General features: G+C 41.6%; 1 protein-coding gene across 3 annotated transcripts in view; it reads left to right on the top strand.

The window, feature by feature from the left end:
* CNTNAP5 (contactin associated protein family member 5) overlaps window positions 1-23381 on the top strand; it is a 296300-nt gene that overhangs the window by 203744 nt on the left and 69175 nt on the right. For all 3 annotated transcript variants that reach the window (XR_012588190.1, XM_074593548.1, XM_074593549.1), the window contains exon 13: window positions 4699-4899. Coding sequence is in view for 2 of the 3 variants with exons in the window: in XM_074593548.1 (XP_074449649.1) it covers window positions 4699-4899 (201 nt within the window). In the remaining variant the exon portion in view is untranslated. The remainder of the gene's footprint in view (window positions 1-4698; window positions 4900-23381) is intronic.

Raw genomic sequence — 23381 nt, 5'->3', positions numbered from 1 at the left:
GATGTAAAAAGATAATGATAACTTCTTTGTTGAAATAAAGGAAAAGAGAGCCTTATCTATCTAGTTTAACAGTTTCCGGTTATGGAAATGGCTAGAAGGAGACAGTGGCGCTCAGCTTGGTTTGCATCTACGATTACAGTGTCACTGGCTAAAAATATAATGAAAACAAAACCAAAAAGAATAAAGATTTAAAAAAAAAATACCAAACAATCCTCATATTGCGAAATAGGAAGAGCATTTGAAGCCCCATTTTCAAAAGCCGTAGGCATAATCCGTGCAGAGGTATGCCTCTGCAAACGCATGTGCAAGTCCTGGAGCCAAGTAGCAAACAGCTGTTGCACTACAGCGCTGCAGAGCTGTAGTGATCTGTGTGCATGACCAGACTGCAGCGACGTTGCTTCTATAGGTCCTGAAGCACGCATGAAATGCAAGGTGCCAGCTTGTTGTCAGTAAGACTTCAGAGTACACGCTGATTGAGCTGTAAGGGTGTAATTCCTTGATCTCATTCTGAAGCAGGCGGCTGTACTGCAGATGCAGCCCTAGCTAAACTTGTGCCTGTGAATTTGATAAAATGGTATATTTTTCTAAATGCTGCCGGTCTTGAGGTGGAGAAAATGGTGCTTGAACCCAAGAGTTGACCTACATGGTGAGAGTCTTCAGAAGAAAGAAAGGTTGGGGTTATTTTTTTGTGGTTTTCTGATCTACATAAGCAGGTGCACATGGTCTTGGTCTTGCTCTTGTCTTGGAATGGTTCAGGAATTTACTTCCCTCCAGCTCTTAGTTACTTCTCCCTCAGTCATCTGAGACGCCCGAGGGAGCAGCGTTGGCTCTCACAGTCTGTCCAAAGCAAACTAAAGTTTAAATTGTTTTCAGGCTCATTTGCTGCATGTAAACCAAGGGATGTCCTTTTGAAAGAAGAAACTTTCTCTGTTTTTTTTTTTGGTTTTTTTTTTTTTTTTACTGTGATGTGAGTGTAGTCCCTTATTCTCCTAGCAGGTTGTGCATGACTTTGTGCACGTTACCTAGCCCCTCTACACCTCACTTCTCTCTTTCTAAAATGGAAGTACTCATTCTTTCCCTGGGAAGCGGGAAGAAGCATGTCTGAGATGGCTGAATACATACAGCTCTCTTCCTTTTCCTCCTCTAACATTGTTGTCACCAGCTCTTCTGTCTTGTATTTGCAGGGTGTTGGGCCGCCCTTCTAATCTGAAGACTTCCTTTATTGCAAAGTTTCTAAAGCTGCTTTCATTGCTTTTCTTTTCTTTTCTTTTCTTTTCTTTTCTTTTCTTTTCTTTTCTTTTCTTTTCTTTTCTTTTCTTTTCTTTTCTTTTCTTTTCTTTTCTTTTCTTTTCTTTTCTTTTCTTTTCTTTTCTTTTCTGCTTTGCTTTTCTCTTCTCTCTTCTCTTCTCTTCTCTTCTCTTCTCTTCTCTTCTCTTCTCTTCTCTTTTCTATTTTTTTTTAATGGAAAAGGTAGCAGGAGATATGTTTCTCTGTGCTCTTTCTACACTAACTGCGCGTAGGGGAAAGAAACAAACTTTGGAATGGCGGTAGCTTGAATGGAGGTATGCTTGCTGGTGGCTGTGACTTTCATTTCACTAGATCAGTGAGCCAAACGTATATATTTTTTTGAGAAGCTGTACTGATGGCTACCTTTGCCTCAAAGACAGAGCATCGAGGGTACCTTTGAGGTGACCAGCAGAGCACAGATCTGATCTGTAAAAGTAGTAAGTGTAACAGATCAGGCATATGTAGATTAGAAAGTGTCTGAAATGTAACTGCAGAATTCTTCCCTTCCACCATTACTTTGTTAACACTCTGTTCTCATGTTCTTGCTAAATCACAATTACTTTGAGTACAGACAGAAACCTGATTTGTTTTTCCTTTCCCTTTGCAAACTGTTGAATATCTGCAGTTAGCTTCTCATTTCTAAAAGATCCTGCGGAGAAAAGCAGGTCTTGAATGTCAAAGTTCAGATCTCAGAGGGACAGCTGAGTGCAGCTGTAACGACAACAAGACCGTCGCAAATTAATGAACAATCACAGAGGAAAGTAAGAGAAAGACCTGTTGCGTTGTCTGTCCAACACACTTGTTAATTGGTTTCTTGTCCAACTTCATTTCAAACATGTCAGTTAATTATATTTTGAACATTTCTTGGGCAGACCGTTTTATGCTGTGCTACTTTCAATACATTTTTCCTTGTAATCCTTCGTTGCTTCTAAATTACTAGATCTTGGTACTTTTGGCTTTTCAAGTACCCACACAGCACCTGTCCTGGTGTGCAAGTACGCAGCCTGGAAAGCAGTAGTGCTAACCACTCTGAAGCTCTAGCGTTAGGCTGTTGTGCTTCCTGAGCAGCCCTTTAGCCACTATTGTGAGCATCGATTTTGTTACAATTTCTCAAAATTCTCTAAGTAACTCTCAGTGCAGAGGAGCTTATGATTGCTCGTCTGGAATTTCAGCATCCGGTTTGTTTCATCATCTCTTCATTTTACATCTGGCTTACAGCATCAGTAACTTGATGTTTGTCGTCTTAGTATATTTTTCAGTGAAGACAGGGGTTAAACTTTTACCATCTTCTGTAAGAGGAAAGCTAGCTTACCCTCAGCTGCTTCTGAAACATCCACTCTCTTCATGTCGATCCTTGAGAGAACAAAAGAAAAAACAGAGAGACTCTGGCTGATAAGAATCACTACTTTCAGATATACAAGATATGTGTTATGAAGTCATTGAATTATATCGTGTTGGAAGCAATATATTGTACAGGACTGTGCAGGGTATTGTGCTACAGTGTTGACTGTGATTACAACCGCTGAGGCAAGTTTTACAAGCAATAAATTTGTAATATTTCTTGTGATTTTAATCTAACTTTTGTGTATCACGCATTGCAGCAGTGTTTTATTGAGCTCCAACTCAAAGGACCCACAAGCAGCAGCCTGAACGCAACAAGAACCACAGAATTACAGATCCATGTGCAAACTCTTTCTGTCCGCCATCACAGAAATGATGAGAGTGTTGTGAGCGAATGTATGGTTTGCTGAGCGTAAACTGTCCTTACAGTTAATGCCATACATTACTGGAAGAGTAATTTCTCCGTAACTTGCAGCCAGGTCTTGGAACAGACCTCTTTAAATCGTCTCCAGATGGTTGTTGTTACTTGCTTGTCATCTGAATGCCTCCATAATGGCAGTCCATTAAATCATCTGAGTGTCTTTGCACAGATAGTCCATTTAGGATTTTTATACACCTATTAGAGTTCTACTGAAGTAATCTGTGGGATATTTGTAGCTCAATGAAAACAACACAATGCAGTGCATTACAGTGGCCACAAAGTTACTGGGCTTGTCATGCCAGTGTACTGGGGAGTAACTGGAAAGCTCACGCTCTCCAAGAACTCAGACCAGGTAATCTGGTAAAACCATCTGAATATTTAAATGCACAGTTTTTAAGATCAGTTTAGAAAAGATCTGGTTTAGTGTTATCTGGGATTTCCCTGTTGAAGCATGAGTAACAAAATATAAATCTCTTGTCTAGATCTTGCCTCTTCCTCCATAACTGTCTCTAGGTTTCTGCAGGTGAGATTGAAATCTTCCTCTCATGAAATGATTAAAATCTACTTCCTTAAATTTTTGCCCTGTCAGTATCTTGTATCCTCCCTGGGCAAGCAGGGATAAAGAGGGAATTTACTGGATGTGACTCTTAATAACGTTGCGGACCACGTGCAGGGCTCAGTCCTGTGAATCCTTGTTAAAGAGTTTGCCTTTTACTTTGGGTCAGCTCATCAGATTGGCCGTTCAGGTTGTCCTTGTTATCTTGGCTGTTGCTATCTCACCAGAACCAGCAGGGAAACAGCCTCCCTGCTAAGCTAATTGCTTCTAATTGTGATGTTCTCCTTAACATGCCAACCCTGATGCTGGCCGTGAGCTGGGTTGTGATGGTGCGGCTTGTGCTTAAGCCTAGATTCTCCTTTCTGTCACCCTTGGTCTGACAGTAAATGTAATGAAGGAGATGAGAATGGGCTCCCCAGCATGGAAAAGCATCAACATTTACGGTTAACTACAGATGCCGAGTCATATGGTGTTCTGTACCACCATCCAAGCAGGGGATCACTCAACTCATATGTAGAAAAATCTGAGAACTGAGTAGAATAAGTGATTTGACTTCCAGCTGGGTGGTAAAAAACATACTCTCAGTTTTATCTTTCTGGCAAGAATTTGTGGTTTCTGTTTGTGGTGAGTTTGTGAGAGCTCGTCAGCCGCAGTACTCCACTGCCACTTGTTGTTATAACAACGTGGACTGTACTCTTAGGTACAGCTGTGCTTGCAGAAGATGAGTGTTACTACCATGAGCCATATTATTATGTCTTTTCACTCGGGGCCAAATCCAACGTATGTAATTTTCTTCATATACCTGGCAATAGAAGATGCTGAAAATCTCCCGTTGTTCCCAGGAAGCTTGTAGTTTCTCTCTTGCTCAGCAGGCTCCGTAGTGTTTGCTCAAGCTGGCTCAGGGAGAAACAGCTCTGTGGGCTACATTGACCTGTAACAGGTCCTCATCACAGAGTGACCATTTTGGAGCCCAGGGTCCTGCTGGTCCTCTCTCCAATGCAGTAAAGCATTAGATTTCAATTGGGTTTTTGTTCCTCGCTTGTTGCGAGTTTTTTGCTGTTAACTTCCCGTTCATTCCTTTTTCATTTAACAGAAGATAACATCTGGACTGCAGTGCAGCACAACAACACAGGGCTAACCAGAGTCCAAGGAGCGAACGCGGAGAAGCCATACACCATGTCCTTCAACTACAACAGCAGTGCAGAGCAGCTCGAAGCTGTGATAAACAGTGCAGAGTACTGCGAACAGGAGGCAGCCTACCACTGCAAGAAGTCACGTCTCCTGAACACTCCGAGTAAGTGCCACGATCCCAAATCTTTCCTTGTTAACTCTTATTGCTTATACAGAGGGTACGGACCACACTGTGACTGAGGAGAAACAGAAAAACCAAACCCAAAACGAATCGTAGCAATACAGAATAGAGTGAAAAGCCTTTTACCTTCTGGGATACCACTGTTCAGTGCCTGTCCTCTGATGCAAGAGGCTCAGAGCTCCGCAGGGGAGTTTCCACTCCTTAAATTCATGTGTACAAAGTCTCCGAAAGCTTCTACAATGGAAAGTACTACTTAGAAACCACAAAAGTTGGATTTAGCTCATGGTAAATGGATGTGTTTATTCATTTAGGTCTTTTAACTGTATATTAAAGGTAGAAAGAATCCAGATCGCTCCAAACTCTGATGATGTTTCTGGAGAAGAGGGGTGCACCCTCTTCTGAGTCCCACAGCCCTGAAGATGATGTTTGAGGTGTTTTGTAGTACCGTTTCTGGGGCAAAACTAATTTTCCCCTTGTGATAGGAGGAATAAGTTTTCTGCCCAGATTTAATTTAACAGCCTCAAGAAAGCAGAGGGTCTGATCAGTTTGTGTCTCTACAGTAGCAAATCTCCAGTGGCTACTCAGGATGGCTGCCTTCCACTAAACCCTCTCTTGGGGTCAGGATTTTACATTTGCTTAGCCAGAGAGATGAATGCCATTAAGGGCAGGCTTCTGAATGTCTTCAAAGTCTCATCTGGTTACTTGTAATGTCTGTATGGTCCTGGTGATTCTTTGATTATTAGAAACTCTTAAATTTGTTAGTAGGTTAGAAGAAATCCCACAGAAAGCCTTAAGGGGAGCTTGCAATGGGAGTTCCTGTTGTGTTAAAAATACATTGCCTAATGAGATGTATCAAAAACCCGCCTGGTTCCAGCAAAGTTACTATAACACTGAATGTTTATGGATCCAGTAATCACATGCCTTACAGCCAGTTTATTTTTAAAACCTGTGAATTACGTCTTTTGTTATCATCAGAATTTACCAGCCAAGAACTGCTTGTATTGCTAATCATTTTTTAAAGAATGAAATCTTAATATCAGCACCCAGGGTAGAGCACAAAGGGAAAACAAAATGCAGGCATAACTGCTCATGAAGAGGGGGAACTAATGTCTTACAAACACTTTGTGTTGCTGGCTTCTGTATCCCACACCGCTCTTGACATGTTATAAAGTTATAATCACACAGTGATTATTTCCAAAATTATTTTTTAAGGCTGAAGGCCATAATATTAGAGCAGTCTGCATGTGTTTACTTTTACACATTTCTGTGAGGTACTTGGTTGGGCACATGCAGAAAAGCACGGTATGAGTACATTTTGATATACCTTCTGTATGTGGTGCCTCTTTAAAGCTAGGGACACCTCTTAATTATCCAAACCCATTTCTCCTTTAAAAAAAAAAAAAAAAGGTAGTGAGGTAGTGATAATCTTGTATGCTGCTTCAGGGCTAAAGCTATCTACCAACTGGCAAACCAGCTAAGTTAATTCTTGAGAGGGAGCTCCTTCTCCACTTGTCCAGGACCAAAGTTGTGACTCTGATATCTCAAGGGAGGGGACGCAGGGATGGTGTCCAACAGCCCAGCTTGTGCTCTGGCAGCTGCTGCAGGGCCACTGTGGTCCTGACACTTGACCACACAAGCATTGTATGACTCATAACTCTTTAGTACAACTCCAGCTGGTAAATCAGAAAAAATCACAGCCCGGTGCTGTGCATGTGGCAGACACCATCATTTTTCCCTCTCTCCTTTTTCCTCCTATTGTATGCTTTTTAATTACACTTTCAATTTTTCGTCCTGAACTTTCTCAACAGCCTAAGGCTGTAGGTTTGGCAAGATGTGGAACATGCTCAAAAATAAATCGTTTGAGTTCTTGAAATGACAAGATATGTGTAACAATTTGTTCTTAGCTGAGTATTAAGTGTTTTTAAATAGTAGACTTTTTTTTCCCCCAAAGCCTTAAATAGCCTAATTGATATCCATTTTGAGGTGAACTGCTGCTGTATTATAGAAGAGCCTAGAGACCATGTAGTGCTGAACACTGTAGGTGTCTTGAAGAGTCCTGAGATTTAAAGAATTTCTGTACCTAAATTTGCAGATGAGCTACGTGTGTGAATAACCCTAGGGCATTTTGCTAGACTCACTGCAGAAGGTTCTCTGCTGTGGTGTTTATGCCCAGAAGTAACTGGAGGGAGTTTGATTTGGGGTCTGAGCAACAGAACAAAAATCAAAACTCCTGGGTTTTGTGTCTTGATTCGGCCTAAGATTTTGGATGCCTGAAGCACTAGTACTCTCTGTGTTGCAAGGGTATCATAATATATAATTATGGCTAATGAACCGCACTTCAGAAGTCAGTATACAAATACACATGGATTGATGACAACGCTGCATTTGCAGGCCAGCAGGAAACATTACATGACCTAATCCAACCTGCTGAATATCACTATTCATTAATACCTCTGGACTGAGCCCAGTGGCGAATGCTTGATGGAAGGGCATCTCCCAGAGGTATATCTGATCTTGACAGAGCTGTAAAATTTCCCCTTCCTGCAAGGAATCTAATCCATTTCTGAGCTTCCTCTAGTTTTGGGTTTTGTTCTTTATTTTTTTCTGAGAAGATGAAACGCATGATTAGGATATCTCAGCTGGTAGCACCAAAACCCCAGGTCCTTTTCTTCAGGATCTAAACACTGTCATGTTTCACAGAGAAGCAATAAAAATATTTCTCTTTCCTTTTGCATTCGTAATGTCACTCTCCAGCAAAGATGCATGTTTTTACAGAGCAACTTTGGCTTTCACAGCTTTGACATGGGGGAAAAAGAAGGGGAAAAAAAAAAATAAATCATGTGCCTGTGCAAAGGGACAAGCATGATGCTCCAGGCTGCCTCAGAGAGAAACCAAGGGAGGCTCCTGGCTTGCATAAAATTGTTCCAGTTTATATCAAGGAACTTGTCTTTCCTCTCTTCCTACTACCTCTTGTTCTGAAGACATAGGCACATCCCCAGCGGGTGTGATTCAATGTAGTCTCCCCATTGAGTTACTTGGATTTACATCTGCAATGTGTCAGACGTGCAATCTGGCAGTTGGCAAAGGAGTTTACTCATCTCCACCTCCTGCTGTCTGGAACAGCCTTATCAGTTCTCACTGTCATACTATGGCTTAGCTGCAAGCGTGTCTTTTACAACTAAAATTAAATTGCCCTGAACCTCATTTTTGTATATCTCTGCCATCAGACAGCTTTTCAGAAGGTTTGTGAACATCAGAATCGATGTCTGTTCATCAAAGAAATTGCTGGCTTTCTCATGATGCTGGCAAATGAAACTTACAATTTATGACCAGTAACTGCAAGTCTCTTGTGACTTCTCCATGCCTGTTGGAGAGACACCCACATAACCAGAGCGAATCTGCCAGTGGGCATTACTTAGGAAAGTCATCCACACTCTTAGTAAAAGATGGCAGACTTTACCATCCCTAGAAGCACAGACCATCTGATGAGGACCGAGACAAGCTAGCAGGAGAGGACATATGTGGGTAGGAAGCTTGGGCTACTTCTAAACGTGTCGTCTGTATTCTGGGAATCTGAAAAGAAATTTAGGTCCCGGGGGGCTCTGATTTCCCTTCTTTGTGGAGCATCTCAGGCAATACCTAGGAGAAGGGTCTGTCTACAAGGATAGGTGCATGTGTGCACATGCACGTTTAATTAAACTGTTAACATACAAGATGTTTGAAGGTATGAAAACACTTTATTAACTGAACGAACCCTCAGCTCTGACTGAATTAGCTCGGTTTTCTAGAAGGAGTGGGTGTACTCAAAAGCTTAACATTTGGGAAGCTGCCTCACATCCACCGTATCAAGGACTTAACACAGTGACAGCTGTATCAGTGGCAGGATAGCTTGCTTTACAATACTTGGCTGACAGTCTGTCAAGTTCATAGCACATTTGTGTAGGCAGGGACTGAGAAAAGATCAGTCCTAGAGCAAAAATCAAAGAAATAGCAATGTCTTTAGGGGGTATTTTCTTCCTGCCTTCTTCCTTATTCTTTTTCTACTAGAATTCCCACACCACGCCACCTCAAGCTTTGATTTCAAACATCCATCCTAAACTACACACCTCTTCCCTGAACTTTCTGCCTGTCCCTCTTAAAATCTGTCAATCCCAGTATTATATGACTTGCACCCAGGTTTCCACCTCCTCTTCTCCCCTCTGTCTCCCAGCTAGACCTGTATTTCAGTGCTGAGCTGCACCATGTGCCATCTCCAAGTCTGTGACCACTTATGCCAGACAGCTGTTTGACCTCACCTGTTAACCACTGCATTTGCATTTTGCACCTCTGTTATTGAGGGAAAAGATGTAGTACCAGCTATCCCCAAGGGTGTTCAGCCTCCTTACCTGGAAGATAAGCACAGAGAGCAGAAACAACCCACCCATAGTCCAGGAGGAAGTAGTCAATGATCTGCTTCTGCACCTTAGACGCACATAAGTCTATGGGGCCGGATGGGATTCACCCAAGAGTACTCAGGGAGCTGGCGGGAGAGCTCACCAAGCCATTCTCCGTCATTTATCAACAATCTTGGTCAACAGGGGAGGTACCAGATGACTGGAGGGTGGCTAATGTGACGCCCATCTACAAGAAGGGTCGGAAGGAGGATCCGGGAAACTCCAGGCCTGTCAGCCTGACCTCGGTACCAGGAAAGATCATGGAGAGGATCATCTTGAGTAAGCTGCCACAGCAAATGCAGGGCAGCCAAGGGATCAGGGACAGCCAGCATGGATTTAAGAAGGGGAGGTCCTGCTTAACCAACCTGATCTCTTTCTATGACCATGTGACCCACCTTCTGAATGCAGGGAAGGCTGTGGACGTTGTCTATCTGGACTTTGGTAAGGCCTTTGACATTGTCCCCCATAGCATTCTCCTGGAGAAGCTGGCGAATCATGGCATAGAGAAGTGTACTCTTCGCTGGGTTAAAAACTGGCTATATGGCCGTGCCCAGAGAGTTGTGATTAATGGGGTAAAATCCTCTTGGCGGCCGGTCACCAGTGGTGTCCCTCAGGGTTCAGTTTTCGGGCTGGTTTTGTTTAATATCTTTATCAATGATCTGGATGAGGGGATTGAGTGCACCCTCAGTAAGTTTGCAGATGACACCAAACTAGGTGGGAGTGTTGATCTGCTTGAGGGTAGGAAGGCTCTACAGAGGGACCTGGACAGGCTGGATCGATGGGCCAAGGCCAACTGTATGAGGTTTAATAAGGCCAAGTGCCAGGTCCTGCATTTCAGTCACAACAACCCCAAGCAACACTACAGGCTTGGGGAAGAGCGGCTGGAAAGCTGACCGGCAGAAAAGGACCTGGGGGTGCTGGTGGATGGCCAGCTTAACATGAGCCAGCAGTGTGCCCAGGTGGCCAAGAAGGCCAACAGCATTCTGGCTTGTATCAAGAACAGCGTGGCCAGCAGGAGCAGGGAAGATGATGGTGCCTCTGTACTCGGCACTGGTGAGGCCTCACCTCGAGTGCTGTGTTCAGTTCTGGGCCCCTCTGTACAAGAGGGACATTGAAGTGCTGGAGCGTGTCCAGAGGAGACCTCCCAGGCTGGTGAGGGGTCTGGAGACCAGGTCATATGAGGAGAGGCTGAGGGAGCTGGGCATGTTTTGCTTGGAGAAGAGGAGGCTGAGGAGACCTCATTGCCCTCTACAGCTACCTGAAAGGAGGCTGTAGAGAGGTGGGTGTTGGCCTCTTCTCCCAGGTGAATAATGACAGGACCAGAGGAAATGGTCTGAAGTTGAAGCAGGGGAGGTTTAGATTAGATATTAGGAAGAATTACTTTACTGAAAGAGTGGTCAGGCCCTGGAACAGCCTGCCCAGGGAGGTGGCTGAGTCATCATCCCTAGAGGTGTTTAAGAAATGTCTAGATGTGGCACTTCAGGGCGTGCTCCAGTGACAGAGATTGTAGGTTGTTTGGTTGGACTCGATGATCTCAAAGGTCCTTTCCAACCATGAAGATTCTATGATTCTACTACCTCACAACATGGAGCGTGTCCTAATGCTGGCATTTAGACTTCAGTTTAGACTTAATTCTGCTGCTGAGGCAGTTCAGTGGTGTTTTATCTATGCCCTGTATGTTGCTAGAGCTCTTCGTCGGTGCAGGCTCTCTCTTTAGTTCCAGATGAGATCTCCAGTGATGTCAGAGCATAAGAAATGATGCTAAGAATGTCCTGCCTCCAGTAGTGGCTGCTGGAGAGGCGCAGTACACAAGTCTGGATGTCTTCAGCACATCCCTCAGTAAGTTCCCATCACCCACAGTTGCTCTATTAAAGCCATCCCTTTTAGTACCCGCTATGGATTTGGTATTCATAAATCTGTTTAATCACTTTTTGAACTTTATTATATTGTCTGCCTCTGCAGCTTCCTAGGAAAGCAAGTTCCGGGAGTTCCCTATTTCCTGCGTACAGAACTACCTTTTCTTAAATGTGTTTTAAACTAATGTTTTACTCGGTGTGCTGAGTTCTGGTATTGAAGGACGAGGTGAATCACAGTTCTGCACTCATCCAGTGCTTTTATAGTCCTTTCAGTTGCCTTTCTTAGACCTTCACTAGCTTTAGTATTTTTTTTCACCAGAGGTGACCCACAGTGTTTGAGGCATGGTTTGCACCAAGGTTTTGTGTAATGGGGACGCCACTTTTTAGAGTAGCATAAATCTTTATGGAGAAAGGAGTGTGAAACCTGGGTTCTGATAAAGTTTTTTGTATACGTGTACCATGAGGTGATATAAAATGACCCATAACAAGCAGTCATTTACCATTGGGGGTTTGCTCACTATTATTTTATGCCTTTGAAAAATAATTTCCATTTTATCATTCCAGGTACTTTAAATTGTTATTGCATTACCAGGAGACTATTTGTCATTGCACAAAATAACATAGAGCAGGGCAGCCTGCCCTCAAAGTGGTTCACATTGAAGGGAGTGGTGGATAGGTGGCAGGTGTAGATTATATGTTGTAATTATTCTTGGGTAATTAGGGTCCCCTTCTTGATAATGATTGACTTGCCATCTGTCTTTCCACTACCATACCTTGTCTCTCCCCTCCAAAGTGGCAGTTCTGACAGCTTCTCACAAGCACAATTTTAGGTAACTTGTGCTGTATTTAGAGACTTTTGAACAGAGTTTGCCGTAGTAATACCATATGCCCCCTTATTTGTAGGGAGAGATATAGAGGCCATTTTTAAAGATGCTGTGTTGTTAGTAGTGTGCAGTCGATTAAAATGCAGGTGGTCTAAACAGAATTAAAAAACTGCTGCGTGGGGGATGTAACTTGGCATCTAGCATGCATGCACCTGTGAGTAATGGAAATACCATTATCCCAATTTCTGACCCTTCCCTCGCCATATACAGCTCCTCCTGACTGGCAGTGAGGTAAAGTGTGCTTTAGCTACTAAGGAAGGAATGGCAGCTGCTTGCATTACTTCTTCTCTAGTCCCATTTTGCTGCTCTGAGATCGCAATGTAGCTAAGAGGCCAAGCGACGAGAGAGGCATGGGAAGAAATCCTTGCTCAGTCATACACTGGGGGGCTTCTAAGCCAGTGGGAAGAAAGCGTGCCCCCTCCTTGCACCTTGCTGCAGAGGACAGCCTTAATGCTACCTGACATACTTCTGGAGTCACACCAGAGGAGCACGAGTCTCTTGGGACTACTCCAGTGAACACTGGAGCACCATTATCTGTGTTTGCTTTGGACACAATATGTCAGGCAAATTTATAAATACTTGTTGAGGTGGGGACTGATAGAGTAGTGAGAAAGAAGCTTGTATGGGTAACTCCTGTTCGCTTCTGTGGAATGTGTCCTTCATACTTCTGCTGTCACTGGATATTTCTGTTGGGTTTTTCTGTTGTGTTTTTTTTTCCTCCCTTGAATGTTGGTGTGGGTTTTTTTGAAGTCAAAGAAGCAATAGAATTGGACTTCTATTATCATTTTTTTAAGAGACCTTTTACAGTTTACCTAGAAAACAAATTTGTCAGCCCAAACTGAATAGATCAACTGTGTATTACTGACATGAAAGGTACCTCTTCCAATATACAGGAAGCTTGTACCAGGGGTGTTAATGAAGACATATAGGACAGGTAAACGAAATATAAATCTAGACAACAGATTTTGAGCCTGGAATCTGGAAGTCATTGTGTGAACTGTTATTGGTGGTGCTGTAAGGAAGTCAGTGCTCTGAACTGATGCTGCAAGATGTTTGCTTAACCTTTGTCATTATTTAGCTTGGGACTTTTGTTCCCAAAGCACCTCTGGTTTGGAGTAAAGTTTATGAAAATTTTTGCTTAACCTGTGAAACCTATGGGATGGTATAAGTGTTTATAGCTCAGCAATGAAGAAACCTTGAGTTCAGGGAATTCTGTGATCCAAATAGGAGTTTGGAAATGGATAGTTTTATGAGACACACATGTGTGCCAGCACCAAATGTCCTAATGATACCTCTGATTTGAGAGACCTGGTCGTATAAGCTATTCATACACACAATTCAAAGAAGGAAAGAATTACATCCTTTTTTCCAGGCTTTCCCAGACACCATTCCCCTAATCACGAGCAGTGATATTCTATTTTAATTTGCAGGACTCAGCATATTGTTAACACTAAATAAATAATGGCAATTAGAAACAAACAGCTAATCCATGGCTTGTTGTATTAATGGGTCATTAGCTATGACAGCAACCTGTCCACCATTCAAGAAAGAAAGCAGTACTGCTGCCTGAGCAGAAAAGTGTGCCTTCTTCCTCATTAGAGCCACAGCGGGGAGTGTGTTCTCATCACACTTCCATTTGTCTGCTTCATTCGGCTGTCCTACTTTGAGCATCCTGGGCTCCATTAGACTCAAACTCTCTTACTGACATAAAGCTAATTTCTCCGTCAAATTTGGGCCAGTGTGGAGAGTGATGTTTTCCAATTCTGGAGAACAGAAGATGTAAATCATAACAGTGGAACAGTGCTCAGCTGTTCTCATCACCAAGATGCCACAGGAGTGAAGCAACAGTAATTTACATTTCTATTCACATTCTCTTTGAGGATAGCAAAGTATTGGGGCTGTGGTCTCTCAGTTTTATGTGTGTTCAGGGTTCATTTGACTCCTGCTTTAGATCTGGGGAAAAAAGTATGTGCAAAGCAAGGCACTTGCTGAAAATCAAATGAGATGGAGCAAGTGAATGGGACAGAGCCCATTTGCTTTGATTTTGCTTTAATTGGTCTGACCTATCCAGGAAGACAGAGGTGTTAAGGCTATATACAAAATGAACAATGACATAATTTAATTATATAGTGTAATTAGGAGTAAAGAAAATGTAAGCGTATGGAAAAAGGAGTCAAGTTTTAACTCTGTATAAATTGGGTTAGACTCAGATTCATTGCGTGTAAATCTTAAGTTCAGGAATTTTACCCCCTTTGCAGTGTGAAGATAGCCTATGGGAAATGTATTTTCTATTTTTGAAAGTGTGAAGGCAGAGACGGGAAAAGGAACCATGAGGATGAGCTGAAGGCTGTATTTCAGATTACTTTGTGCTTGGTGTTCAGACAGCAACTGAACAAGAGCCCTCCCTAAGAGTATTTAGTTCAATGTTTTGCTTATGGGAAGCATCTGATGTTAAGGGGAGCATAAAAGTAGCCCTTCTAAGTATCTGTTGCTCTCTTTTGTAAAAAAAAAAACAAAATATAGAGCACACTTGGAGAAAACGTCTCCAGACCTTTGGGGAAAAAAGTGGTGTACTTCTTCCCCTCCCAAGAAACATCTAAAAGCAATTGAGACTTATTTACCTCCCCCCAACCCAGATTGATTTGGGGAGGATCAGATCTGACTGAGGCTTGACAAGTAGCTAGAAAGATGTGGTGACCTGAAAGAAAACAACCCTTTAAAAACTTTCTTTAGAGAAGCTTTTTTTCATATCTGCTGGGCCAGAAAGCTTGAGAACAAAAATAAAAAAGCTTTTGAGCCTGGATTTTTTCCAAGCCCCTTTGATAGGAGGAAGGCTCAGGCTTTAATGGGGCCTGGTTTAGCCAAGGGGTGTGTTCCTGCCTGAGCTGTCCAGGACTCAAAGCAACATTAAGAGCCGCCTTCCTTTGCTCTCAAGAGCAGAATTCAAAAGTCCCAGAAGAAAACTTTTTTTAAAAATTAGCATTTAGAAAGGTTAACCAATTAATCTATGCAGTGCTCCTTTAAAGGTAGTTTTCTTATCTCGTTTAGCAGAGAAGAGAATTGAGGCATCAGGCTGCTACTGATGGCAATTTTGCCTGGAACTGATATGGGTCATTAGATCTATTTGAAAGTACCACCTTGAAACCAATGGCCAAGATTGTCCAGCCACAAAAAAAAACTGTAAAAAGAGTGTTTCCTCCCAGGTGAACACCTCTGAAGCCTTGTACCCTAAGTGCAAGATTTGTATAGGTCCCTCTTCTGCCTTGTCCTTGGGCTGGTAGTGAAAGAATAAACATGTCATCTCTTAGAGGTACATTTGTTTTTTCTAGTGAACTGATTAACACAGTTATGCTGACTCAGCAAGGAAGGCTTGATTCTGTGGATTGTTAAGGACCTACCAAATTACAAGGGAGGTAATGGTATATTCAGGTGGGGTATTATGGGATATTTGATATATTCAGCCAGGTAAGGAGACAAAGCCGTGATTCTTCACGGTAGCCCAGGAATAAGCTGAGCCCAGTCTCAAGCATCTCTTAAGAATCCTAATTTCTTTCTCTTAATCTTCCAGGCAGTGTTTGGATTTTGCTTTGTTGCGGTGGTTGGTTGTAGGGGGGGAGTTGTGAGAACCCCAAGCCTACTTTGTTTATTAGACATGTGGTTGCCTTATGGACAGCCATATCTTTCTTGTTCATAACTGTTTTAAGGAAGGATAAGCTAACCTGAGAATGAGTGCAGTGCATTCAGAAAATGTTAGCTTAGCCGTGATGGCTTGAATCTAGGTATGGGTCCGAACACAGCCAGATACAGCAGGCAGGGCTTCAACGTAATCTAATCTTCAGAGTATGCCTCTAGTAATGCTGATTCAGTGCTAGAATTCATCCCACCATTGATGGACAGCTGTCCTTACCCACACTAATTAGACAGAGGCCATTACAATTTTTCCTGGTTGTACCTCTGATTGTAGTAATATGGTGTAGTCGTAAGATAAGGATGTTGTCTTCCATTGTAAAGGGCAAGAAGGGACTCCGTGCAATTAAGAAACAGTACCCTTGATTTTGTCAGTGACCCCTATTAGCGCAGGCCTGCATTTCTAGGATGGGATCCATGTAATCTTACTGTAGCTGCCTTAAAGTTATGTGTTCAGCCCAAGGTACGTGCCCAAGTTCTTCCAAGCAGAGAGATACGCAACTGAAGGTGATACTTCTAACATACTTCAGATATCTTTCTAAACAGGAACTGATCAAAATGATTAAACATTGTATGTTCTCATGCTTCTGCCTAGTGAGCAGCATCCTCTCCCAACTCTGCAGTTTTGGTTACTTTATCTGGGCTGCTGGGTTTTTTTGGCAGGTTAGAACATTGTTTCTTTGTTTATTTTTACTAAAACAATAATTCAATGAACGGTGGAGTAATAAATGATGTTTATTTTCCCCAGGGTTTTATGCGTTAATGTTGAGCTTCTGTGTGGATTGTCTGATATCTGCTTGAAAATGCATTGCGACCTTTTCTTAGGCTGGGTACTAGGAGGATCTCTGTTTTCTGCTTAGGCAGTACATGAAGCCTGTAGGAACATATTTTTCAGTCAAATATACTTGAAATTGGCCAGTGGGTTCATGTGTTATTTGAACAACAGGCGCACAAACATTCACAGAGCATGTTCCAATGTCTCATTTCTCTAGAAAACCAGAAATATAATATCTAAAGATGTCTAGAATCAATACGGTTTAGAGCGTGCTGTACTGATTCTGATGACTCCAAGTGTCCTAGTGGTAGGAGGAAATCCTAATTTGGGCTAAAATCAACTGCAGATGCGCATATTTTCTCACCACGCCAGATACACAAATGTCTGTCTCCTCCCCACCATAGGAACAAAAACTTAAACCAAATGTACATCCTAAACTCAACCGAACTTCATCAGTACCCATCAGTCTTTCAAAGAGCTTTGGAAACGTGCTGCGGTGCTAGGTTTCTTTAAAATCAGTGCCTGCCTGCTTCATGCACTGCCGGTTTCTTTATCCAGGATGCTTAGTTCCACGTCCCCCTTTCCCTATATTTTTGGTTTGCCAAAAAAGTTTAAAATGACGTATATAATTTACAACACATAGTGATTCCAATATATTAAAATTAATAGCACATGAAAAGTGCACCCAGTAGCTCAGTCTGCAATCGGTAGCCATTTTCTATTCTTCTTTTTGTTCAGGCTGTCTCATTCAATGTGATCAAAATGTTGGTAGTGGCACTCATTGGTAGGAAAGAAAAGATGATAACGATTCCTGGCTGTTCTTTTTCTCAATTTTGTATTACCAAACCTAATTCGGGTCTGACAGGTTTGTTTTACTGGTGAATCCAAGCCTATGATAGGATGAGTAGAGATATGAAAAGCGGTTCTGAAGAAAAAGTAACATCAGTTCCACGGTATGTTTATTTTAAATACTAACTTTGCATTTAGCTGCTGATTGAAATGGTCAGTACAATCCATAAAATTATCTATTGATACAGATAGAGTGTTCTCTTTTTGGGAAAGTATGTTTTTGTGTATTTATGTAGTTATGCACAGACAGGTTAGGAGGAAAAGAAGACTGAAGATTGACTGTAGTTAACTTCTTGGGATAGATGGATCATTGCCAGGCCTAGTGCAAGACAAGTTAGTGCTGGTTACTCTCTTCCCCATTGAGCTAAAGGCTTTCTGTACGTTACCATTTGTTTATCACCCACTGTCACCCTTATTTCAAGCTCTCAGATTTTATCCAGCTGAAAATATTTTGGTGTGTGACACAAGTTTAAGGGCTGTTCCTCAAAGATCATCATGACTGAATGTTAACATTACAGCCGAGGGTGGGAATCTAGGACAAGTCATCTTCTCCTGAAGTAGACTCTGTTTCAGCTCCCTTTGACTTTTTCTCTGGCTATGAAAGTCAGTTTGGTCTGTTTGTTATGCCGTTTTGTCATCTGTTGCTGAACTGGAGAGGGTCCTCCTGGCAACGGGCATTGTTCAGATTCTTTTTTGGGGTCCTGTTTCCCAGAGCCTCCAGGTTCAAAGCGGTGCCAGCTTTCTAGGTCACTTCTTTCCCAGTGCACATTTATGCTCTGGATTCAGACAAAGACATTCGGTGTTGTGTTTTGTTTACTGCCTCTGTGAGACAGGCTAGGGCCACCAGTCAATCTGCAGAACACTAGAAGTACCTACTTAATAGAGGCAGAATTTTATTGAGTGAATAATTACATCCTATTACTGCTGAAGTAATCACCTTAGATACAACTGATGCCTCCAGGGGGAGGTATGTTCTTTCCAAAATGCCACCCTGGACAATTCATTTTACTTCCGTACAAAGCTCCAGATTCTGTCTGGCCATATTGTACTACAGGTTGTCATGTTTTCAGAGGATGAAATTTATGTTCCATGAAATATGCCATTGCCAAAATTAATAGGTAAATGAACAAAGTGAAACAGACCATTAGAACCATTGTAATATTGTAGTTGCTGGGTTGTGGCACAAAAGCAGAAACTAATGGGTAAACATAATTGTATTATAGTGACAGGAGCTATCAATGTATAGTACACAACTGTGGTTACACAATGGAAAGCAGTCAACCGTTATGAAATACGATTTAGCAGGCAGGCCAGTTGCAGGTAATCTTGCTTAGAACAATACTTTCCTTGGCTAGTGTGTTTTAGCTGATGGAAAATGATAAATGGCAGCTATTTCTTTCCTATCCTACTGGAATTTCTTTTCGATTTCACTTTGATAATTTTCATAATCCTTTTTTATATTATTCTGGACAACAATACTGAGATTTTTTTGTTTGCAGAAATGTTCCTGAGGCATGAACAGATTGTTCCTGAATATTCATGCAAATAGGAATTCAGCCAAAGGTCTTCAGAGTAAATGTTCACTCTAACACCTTGAAGTCTTTTTGATGCCCTTGTCTTTATTTCTGCTCTAAAACAATGCTTCATAATTTTAAATGAACACTCACACAATATCTAATCAAGATAAACAATTCATAGGCTGAACTGTGTTTGTATAACATGATTAAAAAGCTTTGAATAGCTAACATAATCATAACATTCTATTAATGGGCAGCTTGAGAAGCTACAATATCGAATGATTCAACTGAAAAATATACAGAGCTCAAAGATATGCAGGATCAGTTCCATTGGATTCAGTATATTTAAACTGATTTAGGCCAGTAAGATGGTGGATTAACTCCTTAGTTATTGCATCTTTCATTAAATTCCACTTTAGTGTAAAATAAACTATAAAACACAGAAACATTGTAAAAATTCAGATATGTAGAGAAGCTAAAAAGTTCATCCATAGCTTGTTGATGCAGTATTTGCAATCAGAGTCTGAACACTTCAGCACTGATGGATTGAAAAAGCCAATACTAAAATAAAATAGGCAGGTATACCCGGCACAACTGAAGTAGAAGGGTGTGGAGAAGCATCTTTAAGCCTGGTTACTGGAGTGATGCAATATAAATTAGAATACCTTCTCTGGCCATTTTTCAGAGCCAGGAAAGGGATTGATGCAGGAGCTTCTTCAGATCGCTGTGCCACTCAGGAGTTTACCCATGCAGGAGGACTTTGTCAGTGACTGACTAAAATAGATTCAGAGCCTCTTTATTCTGCTAAAGTGGTTCAAAGTAGCTGAAGCACGGGGGAGAGTTGGGTGCTCAACTGTTCAGCTTTCTCTCGCAGAACTTTTCACTCCATGTACATGCAAAAAAAAAAAAAAAAAAAAAATCAGTTACTTTGGTTTTCACTGAGCAACATCTTTTGAGGGAATGTGTAGTGGGGAATTAAGTCCTAGTAATCTGTTACAGGGAAGGCTGAAATGGTTCAGAGCTAGCCTGGGCAACAGCCGGCGTTGCTAATTGCATCTCTGGATGGCAGGCCAACCAAGGGTTTCTCTACACAGCAAAATAAAACTCTGTAGAAGTACCTGAGCTAGTTTAGATCATGGTATTCAATACATGTGTTTTCACATACCTTTCAACAGCACATAACTGTTTCCACTGAACAATATGTGAATTTTTATAGCTACTGCCACATGGTACATTAGTTGTACCTGAGTTTTGACCTGACACTAGTTTTTACTGAATAGACAGACTTTTATTGCTTTCACCCACATTAAAAAGCAAGCACAGCCTACTGAGGTTGCAAATACAGAGGTAAATCTTGGAATTTTAGTCCACAAAGTCCTGTTTCCATTTATCAAGAGCAGGCTGACTTACTGTTATACCATGTTACTTAATGTGAGATATTGCTATGAAGAGTGTAACCCATGACAAAACAGAGAAACTTGAATGCGCTAAATGCAGAATTAGGTGACTAGTTGAGTGATAATATATTGCCTAACCTAATGAAAATACATTACCTTTAAATAATGGACCACATCATAGATTTAATTATCCCAAGGCAGGGTAGTAGGTGCTTCATGCAGACAAGGTCAATTACCTTATCCAGAAGAGCCTGTTTGAAGTGTATTATGAATAATTCACATACATAGAAATTAGCTTTGAAAAAGTGTCCCAGCTATAATGTGGTGAAAGCATTCAATTTCTTTTTTAATGTATTTAAGATAAGACCCAAAGGACAATTATGGCTGCTTAACTGTAAGACTACTTAAATGACAAGAAATGACAATTGTGTGGTCAAATTCACATTAATGCGTTATGCAGAGGGAAGCATCATCATCGTGGCATAGTTGTATCAGGCCACAAGAAACTGATTTCAAACCTCATCTTGTAGTTTTAGTTGCTGAATGAAGTTTTATCAAAGATTGATTCATTAATTAACCTTTCTCAATAGAGAAGACACAGTTGTTGCTGTACCAGCTTTGTTTATTTTGTTTATTCAGTGCTTTTGGTTCTTTGGCTTTCTCGTGTGAAGACAAAGGTCCAGAGCGATTGAATAACTTGTATGATTTTGGAGACTCTGACAAACTCAAAAGTGAAACCAGAACATTTAATTTTCCATCTTTAATCAGAAGACTAGTCTTCTGCTATAGGCACTAAATTACTCTGTTTCTAGGACAGTATCGTTCCAATCTAGGACTGTTTAGCATTAGAGTTAAAATGATGACAGTAGCCATGGTAGCAGAACGCATACTCACTTGACATATGGTGACCTTAGGTGTGAATTAGAAATGCAATAAACCTGTAAGTCTGGGGAATAACATGCTCTCTCAGCATATTTTGGTTCCACAGGCAAAACAATAACCTTAGCTTTCTCTCTTTGACTTTGCAATAAGCGGTTACGGCCAGGGGAAATCCCTCGGGGGCTGCAGTTTTCTAAGATGCCTGGCAAGAAGATGGCTAATTCATCAGGTATCTCAGCTTAAGTGTCTGAATGTAATAGTGACATTTCATGGCCTTTGAGTTTACCTGCTTTATTTGCTTGAAAGGGAGAGTTCAGCAGAATTTTAGAGGGTGCTACAGAATCGTGTATCTAATGAGGCGTACAGCTGGCCTAATCCTGTTTCCATTCACGTCAATGTCAAGAATCCCATTTAGTTCAGCAGGAGCAGGCCTGGGATCCCTGGAACTTTCAAGTGATGGTTTGAATAAAGGGGAATAAAAATTTGACACAATGTCCACTTATATAACAAACTGCTAAAATATGTGATGAACTAGGAAACTGACACAAAGGGATAGGAAAGAAAACTTCCATTAAAGCAAACACACTGAAAAATGGAAAGCACGGGAGCTGAGTTTTTTGGTATTCTCCATCATCCTTTTCTCCAAGGATCAATTCTCCAAAAAAAGCTTAAGAATTCCCTTTCCTCCCCCTTCACACAGTTGTTGTCCTCCACCCCAGTGGTTTCTGGGAGGACTTGATAAAGACTAATCTGAGCCTACGAGACTTGCTAGCTGATGTACTTATTTGCATGCATGAATGTGAACAGATGTTTACATAGTAGTGTTAAGTAGGCCAGCTGTTTGGGAGCCATTTATGTATTTTATTTAAAAGTAAAGCTATACGGTTAAAACCTTTACTCACAATGTGGAAAAGATACCCAAATTCAGACAAATGCATTTCTTCCTGTATTAGGGGCTTGCTTCCTTTACACACAACAGTTTTCCGTGTCTCTGAGTTTACAGCGTAATAGAGCCACATCTTACCTGAATCTCACGGCACCTGCACCTTATCTTGTCCAGTTGCACATGAGTGGAAGAAAATACACAGCATGACGTCAAGGTTGCCAAATGTCATTAGTCTGAGGGTGAGGAGGAGGGAAAAAAAACAATAGTGAGATGAGGGGAGGGGGGAAAGTTATAATTTTTCTTTACAAGAGGTTGCATATTGCTGATTGTTTCTGCAGTCTGTTCTGTAATGAAGCATACATCAGGGTAACGTTTGCCTTTGCATTTGTTCTGCTCTTCAGATGTGAGAAAAAGCATAATCCTTAGGAGTGTATTGCAGCCATAAAATCGTAACTTATATTTATTAATTCCTTAACGGAAATCCAAGTGGAAAGCTTCCATTATAGAGGTGTACGTATGCATGCAGGCCTATGTGTAGAGAGAAGAGGTTGGAGTGGGGGGCTCTCATGCATTTTTAAAAGTAGTTTGCCCCTTAGGGATGCCCATTTTGTCTGATCTGGGACTGGCTCTAAAATACAAGTCTTGGTTTTGATCTTGCCCATGACTTCATTTACTCTGACCCCGGGCCCTCTGCAGCTCCATGTCTTGAAAAGAAAGCAGACACCCATTCTTCACCGGAAGGGTTGTCAAGCATTGGAACAGGCTGCCCAGGGAAGTGGTAGGGTCGCCATCCCTGGAGGTATTTAAAAAAAAAACGTGTCGATGTGGTGCTGAGAGACATGGTTTAGTGGTAGACTTGGCAGTGTTAGGTTAATGGTTGGACTCGATGATCTTAAAGGTCTCTTCCAACCTAAATGATTCTATGGTTCTGAAATGTTGTAGACAGTTAAATGAAAGTGATTGGGCCCCGTTACTTTTTGCATGGCTGTTGGAGAACTCTAACAACATATATTAATGTGTACCTTGCCAAAATCCTATGCCAGTCTTAGAGAGACTTACTTGCCTCAGTTGTTTGTTTCTGCCCAAGCATCACTACATGAGGGAGATGCCTCACCTTGATGTGAACCCGCAAGAGAGGTTTGTCATCAGCTGTGATGAAAGTCCTGTGGTAGAAAGTTACTATCTGTGTGAAGATCCTGATTCTTACTTCATGAAGCTTGTGGATTGACTGAATGGCTCCAGTGGTGGTTCTTTCTCTCGCGATTAAATACAGAAGGCACATACAAGCAGCCGTCTCAGTT

This window comes from Larus michahellis, chromosome 7, assembly GCF_964199755.1.
Source record: "Larus michahellis chromosome 7, bLarMic1.1, whole genome shotgun sequence".
Lineage (NCBI taxonomy): Eukaryota > Metazoa > Chordata > Aves > Charadriiformes > Laridae > Larus > Larus michahellis.
This window is presented reverse-complemented; position numbering and strand designations above follow the sequence as displayed.